Below are 22,356 nucleotides of genomic sequence, written 5' to 3'. Positions count from 1 at the left end.
TTAAGTAATTCATTTATGTATATAGAGCAAGAGTCCCTTAAAATATATTTTCATCCTTTCATCTTCAAAGTTCGTCTGCGTATACAGCAAAATTTTTTAAACTTCTCTGTGATTTATTTAAAAATCCTGTGAATGACAGCTCAACACTGAAAGGAAATAGCATTCTGTATAAAGGGATCGCCATGACCCACTTCACTATACCAGTTTCCGCTTGTCTTTGCACCAAGTTGGATTGATAGTACAGCAAATAATAGGGCTGGCAGTTTTAGCACTTATTAGGCAGACATCACACACACCAGTGACTCAGGAAACATCATTCACTACCCGAGACAACAGCTGAAGGCCTTGTGATTCTCATAATCGTGAAAAGATAAGAGACAGGCGGAACGAGTCAACAAACTGAAGAACTGGGATGGCTCAGGAAACTGTCCGCATGGCAGTTTCTGAATACACCCCTCAGCTGCATTCGTAACACAAATTGTTGAGCAATCATCATGGATCTCAGTACATTACAACTGTGTATACATCGTCAGCAATGCAAGTACAGCATTAAACATAAAGGTTTTATATTTACTAGCATGTCGTTAGCACCTCACAAGTATCCCTGCTCTGACGTAGCGGTGGGACTTGCGGGGTCATGCGACCCTGAGAGCTATGCCGGCGGTAGCGTAGCTATTGGTAGTGTCTCATCTACCGGACAGGTAAAAGCTGATTATCCAGACAAAAAGACATACGTGATCCTCCAGGTTAGGTGTTGTGCGTGGAGTTAACAACTCCACCCTGTAAAAAGCCTTAATTGTTGAGGAGCTTTTAACGGTTGCTGCCGGACGGAAGAGACCAATGGACAGCGAACTTAAAAGAGGCCAAAGTTCGTCATCAAATGCAGCGCCCGCAGAAGAAGAGGAAGTCAATAGTTTAATAAATTAGGCAGTAGATTTCTTCATTTAATCAGGAGGCTTACGAAGTTTCTTTTTATTCTTGAATGATAAAAACGCTCTCATTGAAACAAAATTTGGCCTATTTTCCTTATTTTGAAAAAATAAAAGCGGGTTTATGAGATCACCATGCTATCTGTGTATGGGTGTATGTGTATCCCAGTTTATCAGCTTTTCAATAGCTGAACCAATCTTTATTAAACTTATTGTACACCTCATGGCATTTTGGCCAATCTCAGAGACAAATTTTACGAGTATAAATCCCTCCCTCAGTCTTTGTGTCTATATTTGTATCCCCCTATCGTTGTTAGGCAACGACTCGGTAAATCATTGCCGCGGAAACGAATACACGCGCAGCAATAGAAGAATTGTTTAACGCGCCGTTTTCTACGCGGTCCGTGCCTTATGAAAGAAAGAAGGCGATTGGTTCTTCCCAGAGTTTGTTGTTGATCATTGGCCCGGCAAAATTATTAAAAGATTAATAGGCTAATTAATAAGAAAGCGTGAAGATATATTATAGGTGGGTATTTACACCTAAAGGAGGAATAACAAGCGGATGGAGAAAATTACACAATGAGGAGCTTCATAGTTTGTACGCTTTACCAAATGCGGTATTATTAGGCTAATCAATTCAAAGTGAGTGAGAAGGAAGGGACATGAGTACGCATGCGAGAATTGATTAACTTAGGAAGGAAGGATACTATTAAAATAGATCTTAATTAAATGGTTGCGAGGATGTTAACTGAATTGATTTGTCTAAGGGAAGGTTGTCACAGATAGTTCTGCCAGTGGATCGTGATAAGTCTTCAGGTTCCGCAGAAGCAGAGTAATTTTTTGACCAGATTTACGGCCCATGTCTCGGAAGGGGTAGGTTTTTGCTGTATTATTATTAATTTATTATTATGTAATATTTCAGCGCCGGTCACGGTAGCCGAGCGGTCTAAGGCATGCACTGTCTTCCCTCGCTCGGAAGCCAGGATCGTGGGTTCGAATCCCACAGAAAGCATGGATGCTTCTTATGTGTATATGTTTATTCAGTGTTTAGGTAGAGGCTTTGCGATGAGCTGATCACCGGTGCAAGGAGTCCTACCGCCTGTAAAATGATCATGAAACTGAAAAATTATAGGCCAGTGCCAAAGGGGGCTGTAGAGCCAGTGAAAAAAATATCAGCATTATTCACAATCATTAATAAAGTGGTTATAGCGCACTACTTGTGGTACTATAGAACAAAGCACAGAATTTGAAATGAATTGGGCAGAAGAAACAGACTGTCAGTGAGCTCCATTTGTGAACCGATTGTCCAGAAAATGTGAGAGCCTCGACGTCTCACAACCCTAAGGAACTCCACGGCTAGTTAAAGGGCATAGCTTTACTTTTTTTTTACAAGGTCATATATTTTGTTTGCTGTGTGATGCTATGATAATAGAGTGTTTATTATAACAGCTGAGGGCATTTGACTTTATTGAGAATATAAACCCTCTTCATCTCGGTCAGACATTCAATTAAGCCACAAGCAGGTAATGGCGGCCGTGGTCATGCTCTGCGTTGTTTCCTGCGGAAGGTATTGCTTCAGACAGGCCACGCTGGTTTCCGTTGCGTAGCATTCGAACCACTTGACATTCCGAAACGTCCGTTAGTACTACTGGATCACAGGAGGTAAAGAATGAAGCGAAGCTAAATACATGTAAAGGTATTCTTCATCCGTAAGCTTCTCATTCAAGTTCGGGACTGACTGATTGACTGACGAATCTGAGAAAGGGTCACAGTGCTAGGGACGTTTAACGCTCCCGTCCCCTTTAATGTGGTCGAATCGGTCGAATCTAACCTAAAATCTGAACCAGATATATTACATTACTGTAGATGGCACGACAAGACCAGCGTCATCTCTTGGTAATTTCGTAAACTCCTCTACTTTTCTCCTCTCCACGTCTTCCAGACCTCTCCTGGGGTCAACCCAGTCTCCCAGCCAATGGGGACCGGGTGCTCTTTCCCCTGATGTAAAGCGGCGGGGGCGTGAAGCTGACAACTGACCTCCAACCAGTGCCGATGTCAAGAATACTTGGATCTATGCATCAAACCCCCCTTATGCCTTCATGGCGTAGTGCTTGGACAATTTTACGTTTTACACGTTTGAAAACTATTACAATAACAACAACGACAATAGTAGAATCTGCAACACTTTGATGAAAGCTCGAGAATATCAGAGCCTAACTTGGATGTGATTTTCATCCTCCTAAGAATACGTGTGCGCAGTCTGTCAAATTGACTTCAATTTAAACTGAAGCAACTTTTCTTGATTGACTCTGTAGAAGGCGGGAAGGTAATACAGGGGATGGACAAAAATATGGAAACACCCAACAAAAAACAAATTACCGTGACTAGTATGGTGTAAGACAAACTCTGGCTTGCAGAACTGCTTGCAGTCTCCTTGGAATGGATAAATAAAGGTCCTATATGATTTGCAAGGGAATCTTGTACCATTCTTCCTGAAAAACATGGTAAGTTTTGTTATCGATGATGGAGGTGGATAGCGAGCACGCAGATTGCTCTCCAAGACAGACCACAAAGGCTCAATAATATTGATATCTGGTGATTGTGGGAGCCATGGCAGACGTGACACTTCATCTTAGTGCTCAGAAAACCAGTCCTGGACGATGTGAGCTGTGTGAACACAGGCACTGTCGTCTTGGTAAATGGCATCACCTTTGGGAAACAAAGTTTACACCATGGGATGGACCTGGTCATCCAAAATGGTCATATAGTCGTGGGCAGTGACGTGATCTTGCAGGGTAATAATGGGTCCGACAGAATACCATGATATGGCTGCCCATACTATGATCGAACCCCCGCCATGTTTCATTCTTGGTAGCAAACAATCTGGATCATAAGCTTGGGATGGCGTTCTCCAGACGTAAACTCGGACAGAAGTCGGAAACAGTGTGAAGGTGGACTCATCCGACCAAATGACCGTGTTCCATTGCTCCATAGTCCAGGTTTTATGACTTCGGCACCACACTGTCCTCTTAGTAGCATTTTGATTACTGATGAGTGGCTTTTGAATTGCAGCTCGTCCAGAAATATCCTGCTTGTGGAGTTCCCTTCGTACTGTTTTGGTGCTGACAGGGTTTGTGGGCGTGACATTCAGTTCAGCAGTCACTTTTGCAGCTGTAGTCTTCTTATTTTTCGTCACAACCCTGCACAATGTTTGTCTTTCTCGATCACTCAACAGACATTTCCGTCCACGCTGGTGTTTATCGGATGCGGTTTTTCCAGTCCTCCTGTATGCGGTCATAATCTTGGATACTGTGCCTCGCGAAACACCAAAAACCTGGGCTACCTTGATTACGGAAACACCCACCATATGGGCCCCAACAATTTGCCCGTGTTCGAATTCTGTTAGCTCTGACATGATGCACAAAAAACTGCACAGAACTCTGTCTCGACAACAGTGAAGCTTGCAACGTATTGCTGAGGTTGTACAGGTAGTGGTGCTGGGCAGATACGACAGCGTGACCTACAAACGTCGCTAAAATAAACAATTCAGGCATGAATTTCATGGGGTGTTTCCGTATTTTTGTCCATCCCTTGTAGATTCCGCACTAAATAGCGGCAAGAATATTGATTATACAAACATCAGTACATTACTGTACCTTCATTGTGCCCTTCTTCCCTCCATCCGACAGTGAGGTCTGGGCCACAAGGTGGAAATATGAAATTGACCCGGAAACATACTCGAGTCTGGCAGAGCCTTGAAGTCGAACTGAATGCTGTTTACAGAACAGCTGAAGGATACACCTCGTTCTGGATGTTGCACCTCCTTATGCTTTGCGTCAACGTTTCCGATGTGCAGTTACGATTGCGTCACGTCCTGCTGTTGTCTCCTAGACCTTTTAATATTTACTATGCCCTTGCGGTTTTTACGGCATTGGGACCCGAAAGTTGAAAGCGGTCAATAGTGGGTTGTAATCAGAACCATGAGGCTTGCCAGCAACAATGTGGAAATGATCTTATGGACCTTGTTTTATTTTTGCACTTAATTTCACTAGGCTAACGCTTGGTGTACGACATATTTTGGCGTTACAATTAATATTTAGTAATAATACGTTTGTTCCCGTGTGGAAGCGGGTTAGAATACCTCCATCATAGCCGGACGAGTGGTCGAAAGTGACGAAAATGGAACCCGGTGCCTGCGGGTATCACTGGGACACCCTGTCAGTGGGATACATGGTTCACCAGGTGGGCGGTAGGGCACAAGGCTAACGACATTGCTCTTTAAAAAAATATTGTTTTGGAATCCAAAGAAGTGACAGCCGGACAGTCTACTGCACGGACACACAACCGGGAACAAAAAATTCTAAGGAAGGTTATGGCTCAAAAAAGGCTGTTTTGTCAGTGATTGTGATTACTAGCAATACGCTTAATTTAATACGTAAGATTAAATATTTCTGTTGCTCGACACTATCTAGAGAATTATAGAGCGGTTATGTTTTCTAGGCCAGTGTTAGCAATGGAAAATAGTTCTCAGAGTGAAAAGAATTTCCGAGGCTCAGAGCAGGTCAGAATGACATGTGACGTCAATTATGTTTCAGTAAAAGTTCATAGACTCGAAAAGAGGACACAGCAAAGTAATATAAATAACTGGATCAAGATCTCTGACTTTCCTTTGAGAAGCATCAAATTGCAAGACAGCACAGTCTTTCCACAGTTTCCACATGACTCAAATTCATATATACCATTCCTTAAACATTTCTATAATTATTAATATACCCATCTCTCGCTTTGCTTATTCTCGTCGTTGAAGTTAATATTTTGTATTTCTCTCCCTCATATCGAGTTTCCCTTTTTTTCATTTATAATTTTCATGATAACGCAATTTAAAACTCGTTTCTCGAAAAGCGGATATTACTCACTTACTCATGGGGCTGAGCCCTTCTTGAGGAGCCGCCAATTCTGCAGCTACTCAAGAATTTCCCAGCATTTTATGGAACCCAAAGGTTCATTACCGTGTTCACAAGAGCCCTCCACTAGTCCCTATCCTGACCCAGATCAATCCAATCCATACCATCCCATCCTATCTCTCTAAGATCCATTTTAATATTGTTCACCCACCTACGCCGTGGTCTTCCCAGTGGTCTCTTTCCTTCTGGCTTTACCACCAATATCCTACATGCATTCCTCTTCTCCCCATTCGTGCTACTGCCCTACCCATCTCATTCANTTTTCTCCAACCTTCTGTCACTTCATCTCTCTTCGGTCCAAATATTCTCCTCAGCACCCTGTTCTCAAACACCCTTAGTCTATGTTTTTCCCTTAATGTCAGAGACCAATGTTCACACCCATACAGAATCACAGGCAAAATTATACTTTTGTACGAGTATATTCTAATTTTTATTTTTAGAAATAGATCCTGAAGTCATAGCGAAAGTTTCTGGCTAAAATCACGGAACTTGCACATCTGAGTATGAAATACGCGGCACACCTCTTCATCATCCTTGTAGAAATAGGATGGCCCTTTACGTTAAACCATTAGAAAGGGATCCGGTTGCGTTGTGCACGATCTCATCCTCCTGCTTATAGTGTACACGAATTGATTCCTATTGCCTCATCTTATTGACAGCGTGAACAGTTAGTCGCATAACCACTTCATGTAGAGGTGTAGGCTGCACACGATCAGCTAGACCTCGCTGGTCTACTTTCAGCTGCGGATGAGTCTCCGTGCTGCTCTTGTCTATCAACACAACTTTTTTTTTAATATGTGTGTAGGCCTGTCTTCGTAAGAAAAATATACATATAATATAATTTAATATATACTCAATCTATGTGCGTCTGCATGCATGGAAGCATAAATATATATTTGTATTCCTGCATGTATGTTAATGCAATGAGGAGCTTCATGAGTTGTACTCTTCTCCAAGTAGGGTTCAGCTCCATGAGTGAGTGATGGATGTGTGTCACATTACGTGGGCCAATTATTATTATCACAGCACAGCACGTCCTTGGGGTGCGGGCGGAGGATATTCCTGTTAAATATAAAGGATTGGTCGAGAATATATTAAATAAATATCTGTTGGTAGCTAATAAGATGTATTCCTTCATCTTGTAGTTTAGGCATACGACTTTAACATTTTCTGTGATTTTGTTATGATAAGGGGAAAGGTAGCCGGTCACGGTAGCCGAGCGGTCTAAGGCATGTACTGTCTTCGCTCGCTCGGAAGCCGGGATCGTGGGTTTCAATCCCACTCAGGGCATGGATATTTGTGTGCGTTTTTCTGTGTTTGTCTACAGGTAGAGGCCTTGCGACGAGCTGATCACTCGCCCAAAGAGTCGTACCGTACGTGTAAGATCTTGAAAAACCGAAGTGAACGGAGAAGTTCATGGAGGTAGGCCTAGGCCCACTGGGGCTGTAGTGCCAAGGAAAAAAAGGGGGGGGGAAGTACTATAAGTTTATATAATGTACTCATAGAATAGAAAGCGAAGTGTTCGTCTTTTGATTTCCCGTCATCTTGACAGAACTACGAAGACAGAGGCTATTATGTAGTGGTCTCCCATGAACAGGCTCTCTGGGTTATAATTAGATAATTTCTACTCATATGTGTCTTTTGCAAAAGCTACACAAAGAGAATGCATGAAGGGGAAGTCATATCCCCGTATTTCATCTCCGAATTTACAGTTGCAGTTGTCTCTGGCAATTTGCATGAAGAGATCTCTGATGATTTTAATTTTGCCTCTTGTCGGTGGCAAAGAGTCTCTGCTTTACACGAACCTCAGATCGAACATATACAAATATTCTAAATGACATCGTTACGACGGGAAGTGCGTATCACTGAGATCCACAACATACAGGCCTATTTGAGACATGTTTCGAAGTGACGAGCATTTAACGAAATAAAATGAAACATTGCTTCTGCTCAGCCTGTATAGTGACTAGGATACGGGCTGGGCGACGGAGGTGTAGTGGTTCGATTTCTGGGAGGGGCAAGAATTTTCTTTTCTTTAAAGCGTCAAGATTTGCCCTGGGCCCCGCCTAGCCTCTTATATGATCGGTACCAGAACTTCTCTCTCCGAAGATAAAGCGCTCCATATATTGCTGAGGTTAATAATCTGTGGAGCTATACTTTCATTCCCCACCCGTCTTCATGGCGTGATGCCTAATTAAGCACAGCGACAAATTTAGCTCATATATAGTGCGGCAAAGGAACCTGACGATTTTTCAAAATGCGTTGTGTTGGCAACCCGCGAGGATGCAGTGGTGGGACCCATGTCATTTGCTGCTTAACTGATACCGTTGCAGTATCCGTGGAGCAGTGGAGCACGCAACATCGTGCGTTTATTTTCCAAAAGTTTATTTTAATGGCGACTTTTGTTAAAACACAGCGAATATTTCGTGAGCATTTCAATATTGCTCGTCACGGAAAAGTTCCTTACCTCAATATCACATACAGTTACGGGTAGGAAAGTTCAGAACGGGTACTTCCGCATTAAAAAAGGAAACCATCAGACAGTGTGCGTACAGTGTGATCTTCACAGAACATCGAGAATGTGACGCATTCATAAGGAGTTTTAGGGGCTCAGTCAGGAGATATTCTGTTGCTCTAGGAATGTCCGGTCGCAGCGTGAGGAGAAAAGGATCTAAATTTCCAAGAACTAAGCGATCGAGACACTGCAAAACGTAGTACGGTAGCTGAGCGTTTAATCGGAATTTCGTCTGTCGATGTCATTATCCTTATATGACAGATGAAACACACTTCCAGTTATCTGGCTGTGCCAACAAATAGACTTTTCGCTATTGGTCAGAGGAAAATCCACGGCCTCTTAGCAGAGCACGCGTGACTCTTCGGTGTGGAGTGGCAAACTTCGGAATCACAGGCCCTTATTTCCTTAACACAACGATGGGCGTGTAGTTACAGTCACATCTACTCGTTATGTTGAAATGTTACGAACTTCTTCACACCAGAACTGAGCTCTCGACCATATGGTTCAGCAAGATGGTGCGAGAGCATCCATGGAGGTCGTTAGGAAAGTGTTTATGGAGCACGTTACTTCACTACGCGGCGAGTTTCCATAGCCTGCACGTTCGCCTGGTCTCTTTGTCTGTGATGGGGCGAAAATGTACACCACTAGACCACGGACCATCGATGATCTCAAGACCTCAGTTCCTAAGCAAATTTCAGCGACACCAGAAAACATGGCGAGGCGAGCGCCGGAAAAACTGCGATCAAGGTTGGAAGAGTGTGTAGGCAATGATAGGCAACGTCTTAGTGACGTGCTGTTCGAAATAAAATAAACGGAAACGTAATGAAATATATGTGGAATAAAGTGGTATTTGAGGTTCATTCATTTTGTAACAATAAATTAAAAAATTAAAATAAAATTTAACTGCTTTATATACTTCTGAAAATCGCCAGGTTTCAAAATAAGCAAACACCAAATGTGAATAGACTGCACCTTTCCAGTTTGTTACGTCAGGCCAAGCGCTGAAGCCAGTTATAGCTCCAAGAAAGAGAGTCGAGTGTCTTTATGTTCTCTGGCCTCGCAAATCGACCTGTCTCCCATATACCCGCGCTTCCGTGAGTGAGTTGTGCCCGTAGCGCGTGTTGTAATGGCGTTAGCTTTCACGGCACCGGCAACACTCGGGCTGTCTAGCGGCACGTAGCCAAGGACAGACACTCACGAGTGTCCTCGCAGAAACTGAAACAGAGATGGCCCCCGTTCTTAGGTTACTTGTTCAGGAACTTCGCAGCACGATCATTATGGAACATTTTCCCTCGCAGTCAGGGCCCCCGAAGGCAGGAGAATGAGGATTTTGAACCAACTTTCTCGACATTTGCCGAAGGCACTTTGAGCAGTCGACACGTGGTAATAGCTAACGTTGCGTTTCGTGGTATTACTGAAGTGTTAGAGAAAACGTGACAAAAAGACAAAAGAGTCGCCTTTGGCGTGGTGAATTTTAGGGGCGGAGTTGAGCGTTGCAAAATGTTACAGTTTATATCCGTAAACTGGTTGGATGTTAGGTTATGTTACGACTACGTGCATGGTTTGCGGCTCACTTTACGACAATGTCGGTATCTCAAACTACGCTCTATATATCGTCGAATGATTCGGCGACTGATAAATAAGGAATTCGAAAGGATTTCGAAGCAAGCGGTCATAGTATATCCGAGGTATTGTCCCGGTATTTGCTTCGCTAATCTTAATACACTTGAATGTAAAACAATATTAAGAGCGGCAAAGCTACAAGTATACAAAACTTTAATAAAACCTACAGAATTACTGGGTTTTTGGACTTATTCCACCGTCCGGAAATCTAGGTAATAGAGGACACGACGTTTCGGAAACTGGATCTGTTTGCGAAACGTCGTGTCCTCTATTACCTAGATTTCCGGACGATGGAAAAAGTCCAAAAAACCCAGTAATTCCGTATGTCATCCACCATCGTCGGAACCCTTTAAAATCTATTAATAAGACCTGTTGCTATATACACGGCGCAGAAACATGGGCCATAACAGTAACAGAAGAGAATGTACTGAGAATGTTCGAGAGGAAAATAATACGCAAGATATACTGACTAGTGATGAAAAATAATATATGGAGGATAAGATACAACGAAGAGATAAACACATTACTGAAAGGATAAGATATACTAAGATTTATCAAGTCACAGAGAATAGGATGGTTGGGGCATGTCGAAAGAACGGAAGATAATGCTATGCCAAAGGCTATATTCCAAAAGAAGAAAAGGAAGACCCAGGATGAGACGGCCAGATGGTGTTGAGAACGGCCTGAAGAAGATGAAGGTGAAAGGATGGATAGAGAAGATGAGGAATAGAGAACAGTGGAGACCGGTTGTAGAGGAGCCCAAGGCTCATCCAGGGCTGTAGCGCCGAGTGGTAGGTAGGTAGGTAGGTAGGTCCCGGTTTTTGCTCGGAGAGAGCAAAACCACGAAACGTCTCAGTCAGAATAACCGGTATCCCAGTCGAGACTCGAACGGAGTTCCATCTTAACACCAGCCTAGAGCATCACCGCTGCACCAGCCTGCTAGCTCTGTACCGGTCTGTACCGGCGAAGAGTGGCTAACTGGTTGCCACGTTAGCCGACGCGATGGCGCTTTTCTCATGCGCGGTTGGTACCGGGATGGTTTTTCGCTTGTTTCTTATTACGAGAGCGCGAAATGAACACATGCAGGCCTGGTCGAGTCTGTGTATCTGAATGTTCGAACACGAGAACCGCTGGTCAGATTTGGGTAAAATTTTGCATGGATATTATACTACTGAAAGTTTCCCCAGACTAGAAGTTTTTAATTTTCTGCAATTGATTCGTATTTCGTATTGAGAGGGGGTGGGTTTCCCCATGCACTTAGACCAGTTATTGGTCCATTGTGCGTCCTCCTTTTAATTTCTACTGTCGCCATACCTTACCGGTAACGGTGCGTGCCATCAGCCCCCGTAGAGCCAACGAGGTCGGCCCCCCGGTACCTTGATGCTTCCCCCATCCACCAGAGCCATTGGAGACTACTTGGGTGGGAAAGGGGACTGTAATTTTGCTCAGAGGTCTCCTAGAGACATGAGGATCTTTTACGTGCCGTAAATCTACGACACGGGACCCACGGCTTAAAGTCCCTCCCGGAGGACTTGTTCCCTGAATTTTTCCACCCTTAAAAATTCCACGACTTCCGCCGGGTTTGAACCCGCGTACCTTGAGTCATGAGGCGGGAACGTTACCCCTAGACTATGGAGGCCGCTCATTCTGCAATTGATAATACCGATATTGGCGACGCGCGAATGGGCAGGGTAAGAGCGACACCAGCGAGAAGTAATATAAGGGCCTGCAACTATGTATAGGAACAAATAATTGGAAAGAATGCAACTCTTACACTGAGTGTTTTACATCCGTCGACACAACAAGTTCTTATAAAAATACACAAAATATTTTGTTACCAAGCATAATATTACATGTCATATAGTCATATTCAAAATATGGATCCATATTAAGGAACAAGTTCAGTACCTAAGCACAAACAATATGCTTGATGATAACCCAGTAATGGTCGAAACGTGTCATGCTTTTAAGATTTTAATGTAAATAATCTATATTCTTATAAGAAATTATTTTGCCGACAGATGTGTAAATCCTCAGTGTACATGACACACACCACAGGATGCAACATGCAACTTTTATTAACGTACGGGTAAAATATAAGGACAACAAAATGGCGACTGCACGAATTCTATACTTACTTTCTGAAACTTTAACGATAACTAATGAGCCATTGGATTCAGGCATGCGAAACGCGGTAAGGACACAGGCAATCCACAACTTCCGTGTGAAACGCTGATTCGAAGTCAACAACTAAAAACATGGCGACTGTGCGGATGTTTGATTTTGCGTGCTACAGTTTACAAATTCCTCCAAAGAATATAAATGAATAAATGACATATAATATTCATGTGGGACAGCATCTGAAAATGTTCCACAGTTCAGATATTTGGGAACGATAATAAGAAATCAAACCTGATTCAGGAGGAAATTTAGAGGAGACTGAATTCAGGTAATGCTTGCTACCATTCAGTACAGAACATTTGTCTTCTCGTCTGCTGTCTAAAAACATAAAAATTACAATATATAAAACTATAATTTTGCATATGGTTCTGTATGGGTGTGAAAGTTGGTCTCTGACATTAAGGGAGGAACACAGACTGGGGGTGTTTGAGAACAGGGTGTTGAGGAGAATATCTGGACCAAAGAGAGATGTAGTGACAGGAGGTTGGAGAAAACTGCATAATGAGGAGGTTCATAACTTGTACGCTTTTCCAAATATAATTACAATGCTCATGTCAAGGAGGATGAGCTGGGCAGGGCATGTAGCACCAATAAGGGGAAGAGGAATGCGAGTATGATATTGGTGGGAAAGCCAGAAGGAAAGAGACCACTGGGAAGGCAAAGACGTAGGTGGGTGGCCAATATTAAAATGGATCTTAGAGAGATAGGATGGTATGGATTGGATTAATCTGGCTCAGGTTATGGACCAGTGGAGTGCTCTTGTGAACACGGTAACGAACCTTCGGGCTCCATAAAGTGTTGGAGTTCTTGAGTAGCTGCACAGTTGGTGGCTTCTCACGAAGGGCTCAGCTCCATTAGTGAGTGAGTGAGTGAGTGAGTGAGTAATATTCATATTCATGAAATTTATTTTTTAACAGCTGGGGGCAAAGTACAAATACAAAAATTTGCCTGTGGAAATCGTGTATTCTGGTACGAATTATACCCTTCCAATTTGAAGAGCACCTTCTTTCGTGATATAACAACCCACGGTCAGAAAAGTCCACTGACCTTTCCGATGAGTTTCTGCCTCCATCTTTAGGGCTGAAGAGTTAGCCAAAAAAGAGACCAATAAGAGGTAGGAGATGAAAGCAATGTGTTTCTCAAGACCGTCGATGAAATTCTATCAGACTTCACGGCGTTATGTCCCGGAAGATATGGTCTTCATAGCTACCGACGTAAGAACCACAAATCCAACACATACCAACCATGTTTTATTAATTTCCTCCATGAAAACAGTAGAACCTTCTATGATTGTTTCTGTAAACATCGGCCCTTGCACATTATAGTTCGCCATGTCTCGTCCTAATCGATCTTATGTATACCTTCCATACAGTTAATAAAGCACATTTAATAAATATACGAACTGCAATGACATAGGGACCACAGTTTATGACGTATCCAATTTTGGATAGCACGATCAGAGGATGGACACATGGGCTTACAATACTGTTGCCTCGCTAACGCGAATTTATTAAAATTTAACCTGTGGCAATTAGCAGGTTTAAGTTAATGGCGGAAGACAACGAAGCAGGCAGCTAAGGAAATGTATTTCTCGGATGCTAACTCGCTCGAAATCAGAATGGACGAGCCGGGAAATAAAGAGTGGTCTGAGAGTGGGAGGTTTGTGTTTTAGTAGTGAGAAAAACGATTCGATTAGTCACAGCGCAAATATCCATGGCTAATGTGCTTATAAACCCACATTCATCACCGCAGCCGTTGTCCTCCCTTCCAGTCTTGGTCCATGCAGGGCAATGCTCCTACTTCCTGCGTCTGTCACAACGTCCTGCAGTGAACTATTATCGGGAAGCAGAAGAGGAAAATTTTACTAAATTTTATGCCAAAGTAAACACTTTAACAATGATTCTGGTCACAGTTTAATATTTCCAATTAGTTTTATTCTTACTTGGTGCCTATGCACACTGCAATGGACTTGAACTCATCTGGCTCAGGATAGGTACAAGTGGAGGGCTCTTGTAAGTACGGTAATGAACTCGACTCACTCCATGGAACACAATTCTTCTTGAGAAGCAAATAGTAGCGCGGGTGTCCAATAAATTCTCGGCGTTTTGTGGAATCCGAAGGTTCAATAATATATTCATAAAAGTCAGTGTTATCGCAAGACTTCACTAGTTCCTCGTCTTGGTTCCTTCACAGATCTCCCACCAATTTCTCCCCCAGTGTCATCACAAGACTTCACTAGTTCGTCTTGGTTCCTTCACATATTTCCCACCAATTTCTCCCCTAATGTCATCACAAGACTTCATTAGTTCCTCGTCTTGGTTCCTTCACAGATCTCCCACCAATTTCTCCCCCAGTGTTATCACTAAATTTCACTAGTTCCTCGTCATGGTGCCGTCACAGATCTCCCACCTGCATTAGGTGTTGCATTTGGTGATCTTGGCGGTCGGCATCAGGGATAGTTTTGTTAGTTTCAGTCTTCGACACAGAGTGGCAGCAGTTGCCACGCATGGAATTAATACAGCTAGTACTCAATTTATCCACAGTGCAGCAGCCATTGCTGGCCTAACCTGTTAGATTTAACAGTCTCAAATTTTTCCTTTTACTTGTAGTTCCATTAAAAAGTGGTCAACTAAATGGGAGACGAATTTGCGAGAAAAAATAAAAGAGCATGTTCAAGACAGGTCATAACACAATGCCTATTTGTCTGCCTTCTTGATAGAAATTTCAAAAGTTTTACTTAATTACTTTTCCATAGAGCTGAGACCTTATTGAGGATCCACCAATTCTGAGGTTACTAAAGAATTTCCCAGCATTTTATGGAACCCGAAGGTTAATCACCATGTTCACAAGAGCTCTCCACTGGTCCCTATCCTAAGCCAGATCAATCCAATCCATGCCATCCCATCCTATATCTCTAAGATCCATTTTAATATTGTCCACCCACCTACGCCTTGGTCTTCCCAGTGGTCTCTTTCCTTCTGACGTTCCCACCAATATCCTATACGCATTCCTCGTCTCCCCCATTCGTGCTACATGCCCTGCCCACCCAATCCTCCTTGACTTGATCATTCTAATTATATTTGGAGAAGAGCACAAGTTATGAAGCTCCTCATTATGCAGTTTTCTCCAACCTACTGTCACTTTATCTCTCCTCGGTCCAAATATTCTCCACAACGCCCTGTTCTCAAACACCCTCAGTCTATGTTCCTCCCTTATGTCAGAGACCAAAAGTTATACTGAATATGGTGTGTTTTAGATTTTGTGATATTTCTCTGTTTTCATAAGGGCTATATCAAATAAAATTGCCAGACACGAAATCCACTCAAACTTCTGTGATTCTGCCGATAATTGTTAAAATTGTTCCCTCGTCAAATAAACTGTATTACACCTACGACAAATATTAATATTCATGGACGTATTATATTCGAGAGATTCAGGAATGTACCCAAAGATGATTATGTGTTTTGACTGATCCAGCCGATTGATGTAGCTACAACTCCAAGAATATCAGGCACGTAGTCCGACAGAGGGTTTTCATGCTGACAGATTCTTGATTGCACAAATATGGTTGGTAGTCTCTAATTTTGTGAACTTCGTTTACAGTTTCGAGAAAATATGTAAACTAATTAAAAATTACTGTGTTAATCAAAGGGAAACATAAATTATGGTACCATAAGCCTATACAAATAAGATCAGCGATCTGGAAAACTTTTACATTCTCAGTAGAAAATACTCGTATGCACATACCAAATCGCCGTAAACGCCTGCAGTAATTAGTTCAGACTACACTTCTTACAGGTATGTAGGAGAAGTTGCCACAACGGAACCCCCGTCTGCAGTACCAAAACTCTCTCCGTTTTAAGCATCATGAAGGAACTTGGGTTATATTAACCATAACTGACAACTCGTCTTTTAACTGTAAATTGTCCCTGTGATTAACTAATTAAGCACAACGGCATGAAGGCGTACGGGGGAGTGGATATATAGATCCAAATTTTCTTGACCTCGGCTCTAGCTGGAGGTGAGTGGTCAGCTTCACGTTCTTGCCGCTTTATCCCTGGTAACCATTGGATAGGAGGCTGAGTGGGCCCCAGAACCAGTCTGGACGATATGGAGAAGAAAAATTCTGACCCTACCGGGACTCGAACTCCAACCCTTCTGTCGTTCAGCCTGTAGGCAGTCGCTATACCGACTGCACTACACTACTCCGGCTCATCTTTTAACTGTAGTTCAACAACATTTTGTAAAAGGCCAAGCACTACGCCATGAAGACGTATGGGGGAATGGAAGTACAGTTCCACCGTTCTTGACCTCGGCACTGGACGGAGTGGTCAGCCTCATGTTCCGACAGTTTTACCCCCGGTGAAATCGTCCACAGTATCCACTGGATGCGAGGCTGGGTGGGCTCCCAGTGCCAGTTCGTACTTTGTAAAGAGAAAAATGTTATCCCTGTCGGGGATCGAACCCCGGCCGTCCATCCCGTAGCACATCGGTATACAGGCTGAGCTTTCCCGGCTCCTACAAAATTTGGTAACGTCAAATATTTTGAAATGAGGCAGAGTCTGAACGCAGGAGCATATTTCACTGTGACCTTAATATAAACAAGCGTAGGCTCAGCATTCAGATATATTGACGTATTGGTTTTGTCATGTACTGAATATGCTGTAAAGTGAACTGCCTTTTTGTTTGTTTCAGGTAAGAATGCGCTTCCTGTCCTGACGCATGCGAGCAGAGTGGTTGAGCTGTGGAATTACTATACCTGAAGCTTTTCGACATGTAAGCATAAATAATCGAATAACAATGCGACATATTTATAAATAATACGAGTTAAATTACAGAGGTTCCGCTCTTATTGTGACGGCGTGAGGCTCTTCATGTTGTCCGTGTAACCCAATGTGCCCTCATTCCTGAAAGAAGGAGCTGCTGTACAAGAAATTCTACATTTTCCTGCTCGTAAACTTCGTCGCATTTCCAACGAATCTCAATGTCGTTATTGTATGTAACTTCAACATATTTTAACTTTGCAGCACGAATTGTTGTCGAACAGAAGCAACCTGGTTACTATCGGATGGAACCACTGGTTACGTCTTAAATTCTTACCGCTCACATATGTTCTATTTTTGCTAGGAAATTAGAGAGAACTGGGGTTTTTTCTTAGTCCGCAAGCGAAATATACCGACTGAGCTACCGCCGCTTGTGAGTGAAGTTAGTGCCAACTTCAGCGGATAGAGGGTGTCGCGTGGTCAGTGCAACGAATCCCCACGGCCGCTAATCTCCAGTTTCTTTACCAGAGTCGCCATTTCCTTGAAACAGCTCCCAATTATTCTCACGAGGACCCCGTTCCAGACACACTACTTCTCAGAAAATCTTACCTCTGGATCTGTAGCCATGAATTCTGACTGCTAGACCACAGAGGCGGTCCTCCAGTCAGTAAACCGTCCAAAAACAGGCATTATATTATGTTTTCTTCATTAATTTCACATCGTAGAACCGGTTTCCTGAATATCATCTTAATTCAATTATGTCCCGTGTTCTCTTTCCTAAGAATTTTCCACAGAATATTGGGAACTGCATACCAGCCAGTTCAAACCTACGTTATCAGTAGACGAACACACTAGCTCACAATGTAAAAAGAAGTTTAAATGTACAAGTCGTTATGTAAAGTTAATTATATTACAGAAATATTAATATTGTATACTACACATTTTATTTTATTTTCATTACTACAAAGGTTACTCACAAACTATGATCAAAAACAAAACACGACGCCGTTACTATGGCAACTTGACGGCTTTGTTAGCTGTTATCATTGTTTCGCCGTAATTATGGCAATTCATATTAATGGATACACATTATATTTTTACACAATTCAACAATGATTATTATTGAGCTTTTAAAATGTGCATATTTATGTACACAAACAGACACACATTCATGATGGCCATATTTATCAATCCAAGCAAAATAAAACTACTGTTCTTTACATTTCCACTTATTTACATGATCCATCACTGGACACATGCTATAATACACGTCACATATGTACACATGAGTGTTGAGCCATGTTAATCACAAAGTTAGCCTCTTCTTTGTTATTATGGCAAGCAATATTTTTCTTCCACTCCAGTAATTCGGTTAAGCATCTCATAAGATAACAGGCAATCACATGATCACGTTTATAGTTTCAGTTTATTCACCTATATCACAGCCTCCTACAATACTCCTGTTCACACTAAAACTGCTCAAATTTCCCGAGCCTCTACACAAGATCACCCATTCTTACTCCTCCTTAAGTCCTTTTATACACGTTCAACATCTGCTCTCATCTGAAGTACCTAAATCAATGATCACATCAACGGTATTTGCATAGTTATCGAAAAATTCTTGTTTCTGCATTTATTTTTACCCAACTGCACTAGTATCCATTGTTCACAGCCTTCTATGTATGGCGATGAGCATCTACGTTAGTAGAGGGACTTAAAATCAACTTTGCAGGATCAGTAGCTACAGGTATACAAGTTTGTTTTTCTGCCGAATTAATCCTTATGAATTTATTTTAGTGCAAACTGAAGAAGTCAATGTTATGTTCTTGGAGGACATATGTAAGTCGCAAATTGAGAATGGAACTTAAATGCATACGGAATGTTAGCGCATTCTTCTTACAAAAGTAAACATTCATGTGTAGCCTCTTACACAGGACGTGAACAGGTCATCTTTAGGTGCGTTACAGAGTTCATTCATTCTGGAAACATACATCTGACTTGAACACAAAACAGCGGGGGTCATAAATGTTACAGATATTATTGATCCATTCGGAAACTTCGTCGCCTACAGAACTTCCAACCAATAGGGAAATTCATACTGGAACTTTCCCCAACTGTATCGCAAATGAACACTTGTTTCAATTAGTAACTCCCGCGTGGAGCCTCGAAAAAGAAGTAACGCGCCTGACAGGATGTTTAATACAGGGCAGAGTTTTAGGACTGTGGTCAACACCTACGATCACTTCACAGTAGCTGTTCGAAGATTTGTTGGGAGCTACTGACCTGTTAAGCAAGTCCTGAGTCCGAACGCTCGCAGTGGGAGATAGTGCGAGTAGCGTTGTCTCGCCCCAGACCGACCGACCGGCCGAACGATTTGTGGCAGATTCTCAGACGACCATTCTGTACATACGTACATGGGGATATATACGGAATAAATGTCCTGTCTTTCCAGACAACTTTGCCAAAATCTTGTCTAATACATATGAAACTGATATTAATGCAGAATATCATCATAGCTGCTTCCTATTCGACAGATAGCGAGTTCGAATTTCAACCCTACGACAAAATACTCGGCAGTGCCTCCAGCACTTACTTTGAAACAGGAATGACCGATTCTTCCATGCCCTTTATAATTCAGTCCAGAGACTATACACTTCATACTTCCTCATTAAATAAATCTTTCTTATACTGAGCTAGAAAAATTAACTTAGAAATATCCTAAACAATAGATTTCTTACTCTAGAACCGTGGCGTGCTGCTTGTTGTCTGAGGACCAACCTAACTGCCATCGGAATGGTGGCCTAGAGACTTGATAAGCAGATTTTTAGCTCACTTTATCCATTCTGAAACAATGAAAATAGGTTTATGTTATCACTTTGCTGTCTGTGTGTCCGTATGGGTCCCTCTTACCGTTTGTAGACAACGGATCGGTAAACACTTTTCCGCGGCAATGAATACACATGCAACAATAGAAGAATTGTTGGACCCGTCATTTTATATGCGATTCGAGTCGTATCGAAAGAAAGCAGGTGATTAATCCTTCCCAGATTTCTTGTATTTAAGAGATCATCACTACGACCTTCATTTCAATTACAATTACGACGAACCTGCTGAAATGTTTACCATACTGTTCTGGAATATGAAAGCCGTCAAAACTTAGCGCCTTATGTAAAGGGTAAATCAAATTTCGGAATATGAAGATGTTTAAGGGTCGGCCATATACACTGCAAGTATTTCAGCTGTATTTTGTTACATATATAAATAAAGGTTGAAGAACAGACACAGCAAAGCCCCAAGCCTTTGTCATACGATTGGGAGATGTCCCTTTTGCTGATTAGTACAGTTTATTAACTGTATTTAAAAGTGTGTGGCGAACAGAACGATTTAGATTGTAAAATAATATTATATTTAAGCATCCGCTGCATTGAAGTTCCATTTATAATCTATCAAATGTTCCGTCTATAATGCACCAATCAGTAACACTGATTCACACTTCAATATCACACAATGGTCGTTAAGATGTTACATAAAATTATTAAAATTTATATGCATTAATGTAATGCTACATGTTTCGGCATTATACAGCCATCTTCATGTAATACTTATGTGAGGAATCCTAATGCACTGCGCACTAATCGAATGTAATTCATTACTTTCGTTTCATTTTTTTGTTTTTCCTCTTCATGTGAGAGGAGGTCAAAATATATAACATTATATTAATGCATATATATTTTAATATTTTAATAGTTTTATATAACATCTTAACGACCACTGTGTGATATAAAAGTGTGAATCAATGTTATTGATTGTTGCATTATAGACGAAACATTTGATAGATTATAAATTAGATTGTAAAATCAATATATTTGTAACTCCTCACAGTATAACGTAAACAAAAATTGTTTCAGCAGAGAAGTACAGCAATTATAGTGAGCCGGTGGCATTGACTGAAAATTGGCCCGCATCTGTGTGACTCTGAATTGTACGAATTCGCAACATCAGTGTCACTGAAGATATGACGTATCTTTCTATGAAATGGTCTCTTTCCGGTGTAACGCACAACAATAACATAGCCTTTTTTTAAATTCGCTTAGTGGTGGATGGAGTCCAACTGCGTCCACTCGGCACGGAGGCCACTGATTGGCCTATTGTGGCCTGCCCCGGGTGATTATGATGGAGAATTTGGTGGAATGAAGACTGGCAGGGGAAACCGAAGTACTCGGAGAAAACCCGACCCAGTGCCACTTTGTCCACCACAAATCCAACTTGACCAGACCCCGGAATCGAACCCGGGCCGCCGCAATAACATAGCCTTGGTTCTGTTCTTCACTGCTTGTAGTGTTTAATCTAAATTTGGTTAATTGTTTAAGCACAAGACAACCATCTAGTGTAACGAACTTTGCCAAAAGGCTGAGTGAGTAAAATCGCCTCGCATGTTTAGTTTCTATACGATCGTCTTCAGAGGCCCTTTTTTAACGTTTAATATAAAGCATAACGGTCCAGACATATTCTTATAAACTGAACTTGATTACTTATGAACAAACATCACAATCTTCCACAGCCGTTTAATTAAAAATAAGTGAAATTGTGGTGTTGTTTGATATGTCAAAGTTACTCAAATTTATGATGAGCGGTATAATGATTTCTTGTTCTTCAGACAGAATCTCTTCGCAACAGCACGGCCAAAACTGACTGGAAGAAATACTAAAGTGACACTCTCACTTATCCGAGAAAGCGGTGGACCAGAATAAAATAACTAATTGAAATATGTTGTGAGAAGGGTCTTCCTAGATCAGGTCGGAACACGAAAGAGTGACGTCACCATATGACACTGGCAAGTTTGGCACCAGCAGGCAATAAATCTCACCAGCCCTACTGTGCAGAAACAAACATGATGATGGCACACACTAATTTCTTCGCAATCAAGTGTACACAGAATTCAATTTGACTTGAATTCTATAATATTCGAGCAAGGTAGGCGCGACCTCCAGCCCTCTATCTACGTCCTGTTGTTGTCGATGCCTTCCAATTGGAGCCGCCGCAGACCTGCAACAGCAGACTGGAAGCCCGCGTTGTAGTCGAGGGTCACCTCGTTGTATACGTACTCCTCGCGTTTATCCTTGTAGTAATCATTCTCGTCGGGCCCGCTAACCAGAGCGCCCTTCAGTAGTTGCGGGTTCTCCCGGGGCCACTTGAAAGCGTCCCAACCGCATGGTGCTGGCCGCGTGGGGCACGAGCTGAAACAGACCAGTAAGTCCTTATACCCTAGAGTGGGAATTTTGTTCCTAGGACCTGGTTATAGTGTCTGTTGCCTCTCTGCCACAAGCAATGTAATTCGAGCAGAAATAACACAGTGGTAAGATATGCGGTAAGGTGAAAAA

At 42.1% G+C, this 22,356-nt stretch overlaps 1 protein-coding gene across 2 annotated transcripts in view; it reads right to left on the bottom strand.

Annotated features, from left to right (window-relative positions):
- Positions 1-21,203: 21,203 nt before the first annotated feature.
- Positions 21,204-22,356, bottom strand: part of LOC111869358 (endoglucanase E-4) — a 59,904-nt gene continuing 58,751 nt past the window's right edge. For both annotated transcript variants that reach the window (XM_023860828.2, XM_023860829.2), the window contains exon 9: positions 21,204-22,212. In XM_023860828.2, coding sequence (XP_023716596.1) covers positions 21,975-22,212 — 238 coding nt within the window. In that variant the 3' untranslated portion in view covers positions 21,204-21,974. The remainder of the gene's footprint in view (positions 22,213-22,356) is intronic.

Source organism: Cryptotermes secundus, unplaced genomic scaffold, assembly GCF_002891405.2.
Source record: "Cryptotermes secundus unplaced genomic scaffold, Csec_1.0 scaffold584, whole genome shotgun sequence".
Taxonomy (NCBI): Eukaryota; Metazoa; Arthropoda; class Insecta; order Blattodea; family Kalotermitidae; genus Cryptotermes; species Cryptotermes secundus.
Note: the sequence above shows the minus strand (reverse complement) of the source record. Positions and strands in the feature narration are given on the sequence as shown.